This window comes from Sparus aurata, chromosome 15 (genome assembly GCF_900880675.1).
Source record: "Sparus aurata chromosome 15, fSpaAur1.1, whole genome shotgun sequence".
NCBI lineage: Eukaryota > Metazoa > Chordata > Actinopteri > Spariformes > Sparidae > Sparus > Sparus aurata.
The window spans coordinates 12,788,857-12,801,233 of NC_044201.1; the positions used below are offsets into that span (position 1 = coordinate 12,788,857).

Here is a 12,377-nt window from a genome sequence, read left to right on the forward strand (position 1 = left end):
TCATTATCATTATCAGTCGCGTCCTGCTCTTCTCTCCTCCCCACCTCCCTGGTTCTCTAAACATTATGAAATGTGTTTCTTAATGCTGTGATCTTTAATAATGTGATCCTGCTTCATGCATTCAAATCCTCTCCTACCTTGGAGGGTCAAAGTGCAGGATCAGAGATAACAGAGCACCCCTGGAACTGATAGATTCCAAGTTGTGCTCACACGCTTCAGTTGGGTTGCTGTTTGACATGGAACACAAGTACTGTAATTGAATGGCAGTCTTCCCCACTTATTCCACCAGTGGTTCTCAGCCGTTTGCCATGGAGACCCAAAACAATGCAGGGTCTCACTCCAATCAGTCATCTCACCGCCAGTTGATTTTGCTCATTAGTCCCTCTTCTCTGCTTGTGAGTGCGTGAATTAATGAAACCGGCTTGAGTGAATGAAATGTGCATACTCTTGTGTCTCCATGGCTCTCAGCAAAGAACCCCTACACTATCTGACCCTATTGCCTCAGATTTATAGGACTGAACTTTTTATCCTGTTTGCTGCGGCTCTTTACTGCTCAGCACGTCTTATATGACTTTATTATTAAAAGTTTGCCAATCGTGTAATCCAATGTTGTCATGATGCAAGAAATGTAAACTTTGATACAAAAAAAACAACTAAAGCCTATGGCAAAAAGAAACCAGAATTATACAGTGAACATTTTTGGCAGATTATAATGTCAAAGTGAAGCAGACTTTTGACCTTTTGAACATGAAATGCCATCACTTTATCATTTTATCTTTCTAGACATTTATGTATTGTTTTGTAGTAACATAACATAAAAACATAAAAAAAACATAAAAATTGCTGAAAAATGTGCTTTATGATATCACAATGACCTTGACCTTTGACCACACCAGCTGCAACACCTATCAGCATATTTGTAAGTAAAGTTGTGAGCAAATGGCTTCCAAATATCCATGTTCCTAGTTACAGCACCCTCTGTCAAACAACACTCATCCTAAAGAGGGAACTTTATTTTGATTTCAGCTGCACACCTATAAACTTCTAAGCCTGTGTCTTGCACAGTTGTGCCACTATCACTTTGACAAAATCGGTCCACACCCAGCAAAAACTTCCAGCTACAAAAGGTGTCACCAGGACCTTGCCATCACGTGCGCCATCACCAATATCAAGGAAAGTGATAACCAATAATTGGACACAATATGGCAAAAAACAAAAAACTGCAAAATTTACAGTAACCAATGACAGAAAGTAAAGAAGTGCAATTTCCTCAAGTACAACTGACGTACTTTTCTTAGGTTTTTCCATCTTCTGCTGCTTTAAATATCCTCCCATACTTTCATTTGATAACTACTAGAGCAGCACATTTTTATATGCATTTATTTCATCAGCAAATAGATGTAAAAAAAACACAGATGCTGATGATTGGAAAAACACCAGCCAATACTCTGTAATGCAACTTCTGTACTCCAAAGAACTTATTTAAAAACATGTAACTCCTGACTTTTAAGCTCCTATTAGTAATCTAAACTATGTGCAAGAAAGTGGGAGTGCTTTTCATGATTCATTTGTTTGGTTTACCAACAAACTCCAACAATAATTGGCAGACACCATTACGTTGCACAGCTGCTGCTTAACCTTTGTGCCGCTGTGTCCTCACAGCTTGTGTCCTCATGTTCGTCTCCACTGACTGCAAAAAAGCCTCAACTTCAAAATGTTACTTGGGGCTGTTCTGCAAAACAAGCTTCATCCTAATTATGTGCCTTACTGTGAAGTATTCGTCATATTAATACCCCAGTATACAGAGTATGGACTTTTGGTCATCAAAACCTCTCTGTAAAACACAAGGCAAAATAAATGGGATATGACATTACACAAAAGCATAATATCAAATTACAACATTAGGCTCTTTTTAGAACAATATGTTGAGGTCCAAGCTTTGAAGCCAAGCATATAACAATACCCTACATTATAGGAATACTGTACCATTTCTTGAAACTTTGAGACTTGCCTCTCATAGAAATTAAAGCCTCAAATACTGAGACAGTGTGGCTGGCTTTATTTTGGTAAGAAATACAAGTCGTCTTTTGGCAACATACCACAGTAGGTCAGGCTTTTATTAAAGGTATTTCTGCACTGTCGTATCCCTCATGAATTTTCTCTCCCTCTTGTACATTCCTGTCATTCCCAAGGCTGCTTTTATTCTACATGAATGAATAAAAAGGCTGTTCTGAGGTTGAACACAGCAAAGCTCTCTGTACTACACTGAAGCGCTACGTTGTTCTGCAGAACTTTTAAAGAATCCCAAAGTTTAGTTTAGATGTCGAGAGAAGACAATAGGCTTGAAATGGTCTTTATTAAATGTGAGTGTCGACAAGATTGTATTGCTGGAGTCACAGCATCAGTGATGCTTAGTCCAACGATTTTCCTGTACTTGACAAGTTCTGCATTGAAAGGCCAGTCACTGTAATGCCGCAGACATCCCTGAACCAAATTCCAGTGAGAACAAAACAAAAGGAGAAGTGACTGATGTCACATAACATCACAGTTTGGGTTGTCCTTTAATACTTTTATATTCCTATTTCATGTTTCCTTATACATGTCTTTTTGATTTAAGAAAGCTCTCCACCTATCCTGGTAGAATATGGAAGCAGGAGCGAACATAACTTAACATAATTCATATTTGTTGGTTCAACATATTCCAAATACCCAGCCAATACAGACTAGCCCTTGGACAAAATACTATTTAAAAAATAGTCAAATTAAACTCTTTAAGTTTCAGAATTTTCTTTCACATTTTGACTCACCTTGATCTCCTATTAAAGCAATTTGAGCAAGAGGGGTGTATGAAATCTGATTCACTTTGATGTTCATTCCGTGCTGCTACCTGCTCCAACTGGAGACGGCCAGCTAAGATTAATTATTACCTTTGCTCAGAGAATTTTAATAACCATTATAAAGAATTTTGCCATGCACTCCAAAAAATTAGTCGTGAGTCAGCGGGGCTCGACTCACGACACCGGCTGAACTGCAGTGTTTCAGGAGAGCAACTAATCACCGTAAAATTCAAATGAATAAACCGCCAAACTATATCAACAGTGATGTGACTGAATAAATCTTTGTTTCAGTTCATTTACTAAGGCCACATCCCTTCAGAACAGAACTCAGGGAACAGGGAGTCCACTTCGGCTAATGTGATATGATGAAGAGCAAAGTTAGACCACATACAGCTTTGCTTCTGTTACTAACTTATTAAACCAGAAGTGGAACAACATACACTAGAGCACGACCGTTGCTCGATATTTGGGGCCTGAATTAGAAAAACAAAAACCCCAATGTCTGTATACTGGCAGATATACACACGATTGAAGACCCATGAGGTTTTGCAATGATCCCTCAAATGTGGTCATCAAGCACCTGTGACAAAGGCATGTAACGGCGTTGGGATATTTTACAGTTTCACAATAAACTGTACAGTCTAAAATGACAGTGGTGCACCAAAACTTACTGAACTTACTGGAAAGTTACCCCAAGCAAGTGTTTACTGCATTAAAACTATTTTTAAAAAAGAGTTTTCATTCAGCCAGCAAGTACACCGGTACAATATATCGGTAAGAGCAGCCAAATATGCAGGCTGTAACGTACACCTTTATGACAGCAGACATTTTGACATGTCAGATCGACCACAAGTGGAATCAACATCATTGATGATGGCTGCATTCCATTTGGTGTTTCTTAGTCTCAAGCTTCAAAGCTCTGGTGCTGTGAACACTCACTCATAACATGACATAAATGGATGTGGTTGCATAAACGGAACGGAGCCACCACTAATGAATGTGACTGATAAAACACCTGTGCTGCACCTGCTATTACAAGTGCCAACTGCTGTATGTCCAAGATGAGGAACATGTAGATGTAGACAGAGCTAGCATGCCTCCTCATGTTGCTGCACAACAGGTCTATCCCGTTATCTCGGAAAACTGAAAGCACTTGGAGTCACATAGACAAGTTTTCTAGCTAGCATTAAACGCACCTTTCGCCGCGTCGGGAACAGAGCACGTCCCTCTCTATCCCTCGCACAAATAAACTATGAATTAGCATGTTTTTTAAAGTGGCGGACTCCCCGTTCCTTTGTTTTACTACGAGTGCTACTTGGCTACAGGGATATGATAGTTGCAGTGGAGGATGGTTTGCAACTCAATGAGCTCCTGTTTGTGTATCGCACAGGTGGAAGGTGAGACATGCTAAAGACGAGTACTCCGGCATGTAAATAAGGACTCGGGAGAAATCAGTGAGACGCTCAAATTTAAGCTAATAAGCTGTCAAGAGGCTCCATATGAACAGTACTGCTGCGAATGTCAAGCATGCATTACGGCAGCCAAACAGAGGCGCAACATCATCTTAACATGTGTACAGTCACCGTGTGGGTTAACCGAGCTGTCTGGATGAGGTAGAGTCAGCGGAATACGGAGGAGATAATGGAAGTGGCTGTCAATCTTGTGGCATGGTGAGAATTTCATGCTGTCTGCCATGGAGATGATGATAGCCTCATTCCCCCCCAAAACAAGCCTTACCTTTTTCAGTCTTCCAGTCCTTTTTCTTTTTGCTCATGCTGCCGGAATGATTTGACTTCGAATGGTTGTTTTTTGACTGTGGCAACCCCAGGCTCACAGTGAATGGTGCTCCGGGAAAAAAACTGAAATGTAAAGTGAAACAGCCTCTGGACGGTTGTCTCACCTGTGAAGCTGTCAAATTTCTATGGACCTCTGAGGGCTCAACCGACCGTGATTGCGCCGTAAATTATGTGTACTAGTTCTGGCCAAGTGATTGGCTGGCGAGAACGGGGAAGTGGGCGTGTGATTGGTCTGATTCACGCGTCAATCAGACACTGGGGCGGCAGGGTAGGTTGTTTCCGGAGGGTCAGCCTCCTGGCGTGTGAGGTGACTCGGACTATTGGGATGCAAACGGCAGAGAGAAGGGACTACTTTTAGTCTCTGCAAGTAAACTTGCCGAGGAAACAGTCTTCTTGTAAAAAATAAAATACATAAAATAAACACTTCTTTATAGGTTTATTTTTCAACAATAAACGGCAGTGGTTAAGACTCTGATCTCATTGCAGATAAAAGTGTAAGATGCAGATACATACAGTGATATGATATGTAATGGTAACGGACTATATTTCTTCTGAAGTCCAAAATGACATTACTTCTTAATCAGCTACTTTAATCTCGTTCTTTTGACTATTACTATCATTAAAATGTGCTATATCATTCATCAACAATATTTAACCAAAGCTTTTCTTATGATGTTGCCATCCAAAATAACATAATATGGGAAAGAGCATTTTCTTTTATGATAGTTACAGGAAAAATGGACAGTAGCACCATCGTGGATGAAGCTGAAATTTTATGTGAAATGAAAGTGAAAGTTCATTTGGTCAGCATGCTCCGGGAAACCTAACGTGCCTCGCTTTATGTTGACTGTACGATTGTAGGAAAGTTGGAAACTGGTGATGACTGGTTGTTAGAGAAAACCTTTGTATTTGTATTTTTAATTATTTTTTATTGTATTGTCACTTATTTTATTCTCATCTATTTTATTTAGTTTCTTTCCATCTTTTGAATGTATTTTGAATTGTATATCGTTATATAGTATTGTATCATTCATACTTGTTTCTTGAAAGTTAAGAAAGAAAGTGAAATGAAAATATATGTATATAATGTGCTATTTCGAAAATTGTATGACAAAATGGACCAAAGAAATATTGTGGCCATGGATTTGAAATCACCTTTGTATCCAAGAGTTACTAAGTTACTAGTTGTTGACCGTATGCAGCATTTTTTGACTGATCATAAAAGCTAAAGACACTTAGGCTATGTCTCAACATGCCTTGCTGTGACCCCACCCTATTATTGTGTAATATCCACATCTTAGCAACATGACAACTATTTTTTATGATTTTCTTTTAACCAGTTGTTTATGACAAGACTGTGTGACTTTAATAATTGTCACTAAACAAGCAAATGGACACATAAGTACAGTTACCTGCCCTTGTGCATAGGGAGAGGACAGTATCTCAGGATAGACCAGATCAGACCAGTATGCAGGCTGTCATATGCAAGAGGCTGGTTCCAGGGCCCACCGTCTGTCATCTGTTGTGTTAGCTCTGCTCCGGTCCAGACCCATCTGCTCCTGAAACCAATGACATTATACAAGAGTGGAAAATATCTCTCATTCAAGCTGTACTCTGATCCAGATCCAGATTTATTTTTTTTATTTATATTTTTCATAAAATACATACAGTTTACATGTCAGTAGTTCAGCCTTTACAGCTTTAACATTTCCATAAATACATTAATAGCATTCTCGGAAAACTGTCAGAATAGAAGCTATGTTCCTTCTCCATCTGGGCATATTATATCTTAAAACTCCTATTAATAAGAGCAGAGGATTTACGTTTCCCAGGAACGATGCGGCATATTCTCTCAGTGTTCACCAGATGTCTCATATTACAGTCAAATTAAAGATCTTTATCTTATTGAGCTGCTGCCCTTTTTAGGAAATTAAGACAAAGTAATCATCTCACACATCTGGCACAGAATCCCATGATTTGTCCTTGTAATATCTTAATTAGTTTCCTAATATGGATTTGCAAAATATTAAAATATCGTATCTGTGTCTGTTCTATTTCTCAACCACAGTGGGACATCCACAGAATTTCTCTCGCCAGAGCTAATGAAAATAGCAATTTAAAGTATCCTCCTTTACTCAATATTTAAACATAGATAATATAGGAATGAAGTGGCAGATGCAGTTTCCCTCTGTACTACTCAAAGCACACCACTAGATGTCAATCTTGTAACATTAAACGCAACAGTGTATTTTATAAAGAAACTGAGTCAAGTCTTAAAGGAGCTTTGCAATGCTAAGCAACCTCACAAAGAGTGGATATTACACCGAGGCATGTAGTAAATAAACCTAATATCCTTCTTTTATTATTTAATTGCACATTTTGGAGACTGAACTTTGACCAGAGGACTCCAAAAACTTCAAAACATCTCTGTCAATGAGTGTTCTTCGTGATAAGTCCAAAGCATGTGGCCCTGACGTCTGACCTTTTATTCTGATGTTCAAAAAATGCATTATATATTTTCATCAGAAAGCATTTCTGTTTACACTAAGTAATATATTACTTACACTATACTCAAATACAATCAATTATAGCATAGGTTGGTTATGCTATTAAAGCTCCTACATATCCATAGTCCATAGTCTGAATATTTTTGACTGGCAAGCTTTTTAGTTTAGCTATTTTAGCACCACAGGTGTCTTTATCCAAAGTCCATGATTGCTCCCTCACATTTTTCCTTGACCTTGTGAAGTTTTGCATTGACATCATCTTTTTTGTCTTCTCGAACTGAGAGTTCCCTGTTTGAACAGGGCATCATACACTGTTATCAGTTCATTTCAGGCTCTAAGCAACCTGACAAGTGGACTAATCAGTGGAAGTGAGTGAAAACACCAGCGTGGGTGTGCAGGGACGACTCAAAGCGATGTATTGTGGATTCCCAGGTTCAGGCACTAATATGATGATAAACTGCTTTTATATTTATCTTCTCCTAATCAGCTTATAATGATACCATGTTACCTAGACTGTGATTTAAGGAGAGATATTTCAAGTAATCATACAGTATGTTATTATTTGGCCATGGTGGGTCAGTCATTGTTCAACAGGTGTAATTCAGACAACATGATCTCCGATGAGCAGCACTGAAGGAAAAAAAAATCTAACTTGGCTTGTTGTTCCCAGTGAACAGTTGTTTCTTCAGGGCAATCTGTATCCTGCAAACAGAGGAGGATCTATTTGTGTAAGACTGCGTGGGCAATTGTTATTATTGTCATGGTTACAGCACAAGGAGATTAAGCCGACGGCTGTATCTACAAGTCACCAGCAAGAACACTGCATCGTCTAATGTGTTGTTGACTTGATATGTATGTTTTTCATATCCCACTTGTGATCATAGCAACGTAATTACAGTAAGCGATGCAATTATCTACCGAGAAATGCACTAAATTACCCCCAACTTCAAGTGAGCCTTGGGGCTGTAGGAATCACAATTTTGGCAATTGTTGTTTATGTGTGTCCTTATGTCAATATCAGTGAATCCTTTGATATATTTTAGTGACTCCATGGTTTGGTGAAATTCTGTGGCGTGTTTTTAACGTCATGTCTGTTCTCAGTCAATGCCTAATGATAAAACACGTGTTTTGATCAGAGCAGTCATTGGTGGTTTCACAAACCAAGCCTATAGATGTAGACTAAAGACAAGAGTGAAAAACTGGTCTTAAGTCATCTATGTGCTCTTGGCCCCTTAAAACTTTCAACAAGGGCCGTAAATGATGTAATGTGTCTATAGTGTTTTTTTTCTTTCCAGTGATAATAAAAAGCTCAGAGGTCAGATGTCATACAGGGCTCATCCATAGAATGTATGCTGAAGCCTGTATACAGTCTGTAAAAGTGTTTCTGGCAAAGAAAACATTTCTTCAGCCAAACTATATGCACAAAAATGTAAATAAACCACTGTGTATGACTTAAATTTGGAAGCGCGTACGGCACAATGTTCTAATGTGCAGTCATTAGAGATGTAAATGTAGTTCTGCAGCGCCCTGTCAGACAGCCTGTGCTGTGATCGCTGTGTGTCGTCTTTGACGCCGTGCCTACCCTGAACATGAAAAGACTATAGTTTTGTGGTTTGTGTGGGTTCTTTTCAACCCTCTCAATCAAACATGTGTCTGCCCATATCATCTATTGTGTCCTGTCACGTATTACGCTCATCTGTGGTGCAGATGGGAGCCGCGACTCGCTGTACAGACTAAAGCAGCCCAGAGAAGTACCTCAGACTGGCCAACTTGTGCTACTCTACACACCTCTCTGTACATTCACTGAGCTTGTTTATGTGTCCAGTGTCTTCTTAAAGGGTACACACCCAAACACCGATAACCACTTCAGTTAATTAAACAAGCATATACATTATCATTTCTTTGTATACGGCCCAACTAAATGCTATTCATGTAGTATCTTGCCAGTCTAAATCAGTTTTCTGAAAAGAGACCAGTTAAAGAAGCATATTATTCTTTTGATACCAGCAAAAGATTGTTGATTTGAAAAACATATTATTAGACACATCACGAGCACGCCAGGGTGCAATGCATGTCAAAATCACAGATTATAGTCATATAATAATAATAATAATGCAGTAGTTGTTTCCTGCAGCAGTTCTTATTTCCGGCTTTGTCACCTGTTTCATTCATAATTACAAAGTCACCTCGAGTCTGTAATTCAACTGTAAGCGCAATTTGTCACGAGATGCATTGTGATGTGCTGAAGTGAACATGGTGGTTTACTGTGTGGTACTTTGTTTAGTCTACACGCCTCGAATGGGTTTGGGGTTGGATTAAAAAAAGCGTCACACTGTGAGTATTCTTTTCCTGCAGGATTCCTGTGGGTTATAGCTTTGGCAAAATTTGTTGCAGCGGCTCCCTCTGTTTATTTTGCTCTATTTAATAAAGCCCCCATCCAGCACGTCTCTTCACACCAGAGCGTGCCTGCTTTCTGCCTGCTCAAAGCAGCAGGAATTCCTTCCTGATCGCTGGCTGAACCCGAGCTGAATAGATTTAGTGTGGATAGATGTTCAGCGTGTTCAGATGTTCAAAGCGTACGCACAAAAGTCATCCAAACTGTTATGGCTGCTTTTCTGTATCAACAGTTTTCAGGGTAATTCTGCTCAAATAATGTCAGTCTGTTGCTCTACATTCCCCCCAGCACATAAATCCTTTTAGTGCTCTTAACTTGGATTTTTTTTCTTTGTTTTATTAGATAAAAGACTAGAAGAGATATGGAAAGGTGTTAATCTCTTTAATTCTATTTTATTTCAGGGTTTTTAAGATTAGTCAAAGCATCTCGTGTCCCTTTTGACTATGAAAATATGCACAGTCAAGCATTACTCATCCGAATGAGCATAAATCAAGTCCGCCAGATGCCAGACTAGGATAGTTGAGGAGAGATGAAATTCCACAAGAAAAAAATGCTATCAGAGAAACAAGATTGCTCACTCTCAAGACGTCTTGGATGCACGACCAGCTTCTGACCTCCCTTCCAGGTCATAACAGAACAATGCAACACATAACAACACTTCAACAGCAAGCCATTATCGGTTGTCACAAACACATTCTGGTTTATTACTTTTCTGTTCAATCTGAAGGTTATATTCGATTTTAAGTTAACGGTGGGGCATTGTCACAGCTACAGCATAGCTCACTTCGCGTCACAAACGCTCGCCTGCATGAGTGTGAGCTGAGGAGGGTCTCGGATGGATCACGTCTGCAGTCTGTGTGGCCATGGCAGATAATGCATCTGTTAAAACGGAGCTGGCAGTTTCCCTCTGCACACCATCAACAACAGCAAGAAGTTTACAGTGATATTACAGTCACCCCCTGAAGGCGAGTTGGCCCCTCTTCAGCTCTCTGCACCCTGGCCCCGACTCTCTCTCTCCCTCCCTCCATTAATTGCCCAATGGCACTCTTTCATCTCTGTTGACTTGATCCAAAGAAAACAACGTTAGACCGAACATTATGATGAAAGAATGTGCTTGTTTTGGTCCACCCCTAAGACTTCTGCTCTGACAATAAACATAAAAGGGCCTATTTCAGATCAGTTATGATATTGTCTCAGATGATCAGGGGATATGAGCTGAATATATATTTTTATATTAGTTTGTTGCATTCTTTCGGATATGTCTGAATGTTGCACAGTACAGGCAGTAGAGTGAAACAGCACAGCTGCCTTTGCATTACAGTCTGAGATAGGAAAAGTGACAATCTGACACTGCAAAACAGAGAAGCAAATATACAAGAAATAAACACTGAAGGAGGAGAGGAGAAAATGACTGTGAAAATAATCTGTCCATAGAGCAAGATGATTTTACTTGATGAGAAATCTTGAAATAAGTTATTTATCATTAAAAAATGAGGATTGGTTGACAATGCAGGTTTTTAGGTCACATTACCTTTGATTGGACAGCACAGTAATACATGAAATACACTGAATATTAGCATTTATACTTTTAGCACACTGAAAAATTAAGACAAAAGAAGGAACTAGAAAAAAAATCACCAGTTTAAGTGGAAAATAATTTAATAATCTTTATTATGCTGTTACTTGAGATGGAATGTGGCTTCACTCTGTCAAATGTAAGTTGTTTATCAATAAATCATTCAATTTTAAGATTTTATGACTAATCAGGGCTTGAAGTGAATATCCCCAGTCAAACTGACCATGAATTCAAAGACAGAATCTAGTGAATGACTATGAAAACAAGATAATTAATCACATATTTCCTAATCTAAGATTTTATATCTTGGAAGCACAGACCTTTGTGTAGTAACACAGGCTGCTGTTTTATTCAAAGAGTAGTTTAATGTCCAGAAGAACCTTGAGAAAGAAGCAATAATCTTTGCCTGCTGATGTCCAAAGATATTGAGAAATTCTATGTCATATCCTTTGCAGTTCACTTCTCTTAACTATAAAACATCTTTCATGTGTAGATTGGGAAAAGTTAAAAGAGGAAAATGGCTGGAGAGTTAACTGCATGGAAGCAACTGGCTTGTAAACTCTTCTGAAGTTTAAGAGCCAATCATAGTCACGAAGGCTGTGTATTTGTCTGTGTCTGAAGCAATACTGAGTCATTCTTCACACTGAGGCAAGAACTGAATGTCTTTCTTCAGGGTTTAATTATCAGCTGCCCGACAGGCTCAGCACAAAATTGTCAGAATGGCCATATCTTGGGAATTGCACGTCTCATTCCTTTCCCTACCCCTTGTTCTGGAGGAGGCAACGTGATTATTGAGGGCATGATTTGCAGCTGTGAGACCTAAACTTGCACTAAAAATATCCCCTTGGAACGAAAGATGGCCTCTGATTAAGAGTTCTCCGTTGTATAAATTGACACACAAGGTGCAATTTATTCAAGAATGTGCAGCACAAAGACGACTGAAGGAGAACACTGTCATAACGTCACAGGCAAATTAACTGCAGTCGGTGTGTAAAAAAAAAAGTGTGGCTCATTGGAAAGATGTACCCTCGAACTTATAACAGTGGGTGACGACATTTCTTTTCATTTGAAAACAGGGAGAGTGAGAAAAAGAGAGGGATGCATGCAGGAAAGACAGGGGATGTCACAGTTATATGGAATTAACCTCAAACCATGGGGTCACTTGGGAGGAACACTTCTTAATTTAACACATATAGTTTTGGTGCTATCCACCACAATCCAAGACAAAGAGACTGTTTTTATTCTTACCATTATTCAGTGACACTC

General features: G+C 39.1%; 1 protein-coding gene across 5 annotated transcripts in view; it reads right to left on the reverse strand.

The window, feature by feature from the left end:
* The window catches only part of macrod2 (mono-ADP ribosylhydrolase 2), a 432,655-nt gene extending 427,858 nt beyond the window's left edge, over positions 1–4,797 (reverse strand). For 4 of the 5 annotated variants that reach the window (XM_030442624.1, XM_030442623.1, XM_030442621.1 and 1 more), the window contains exon 1: positions 4,575–4,797. In XM_030442624.1, coding sequence (XP_030298484.1) covers positions 4,575–4,611 — 37 coding nt within the window. In that variant the 5' untranslated portion in view covers positions 4,612–4,797. The remainder of the gene's footprint in view (positions 1–4,574) is intronic. The other variant, XM_030442620.1, reaches the window with a different exon arrangement.
* Between the last annotated feature and the right edge of the window lie 7,580 nt (positions 4,798–12,377).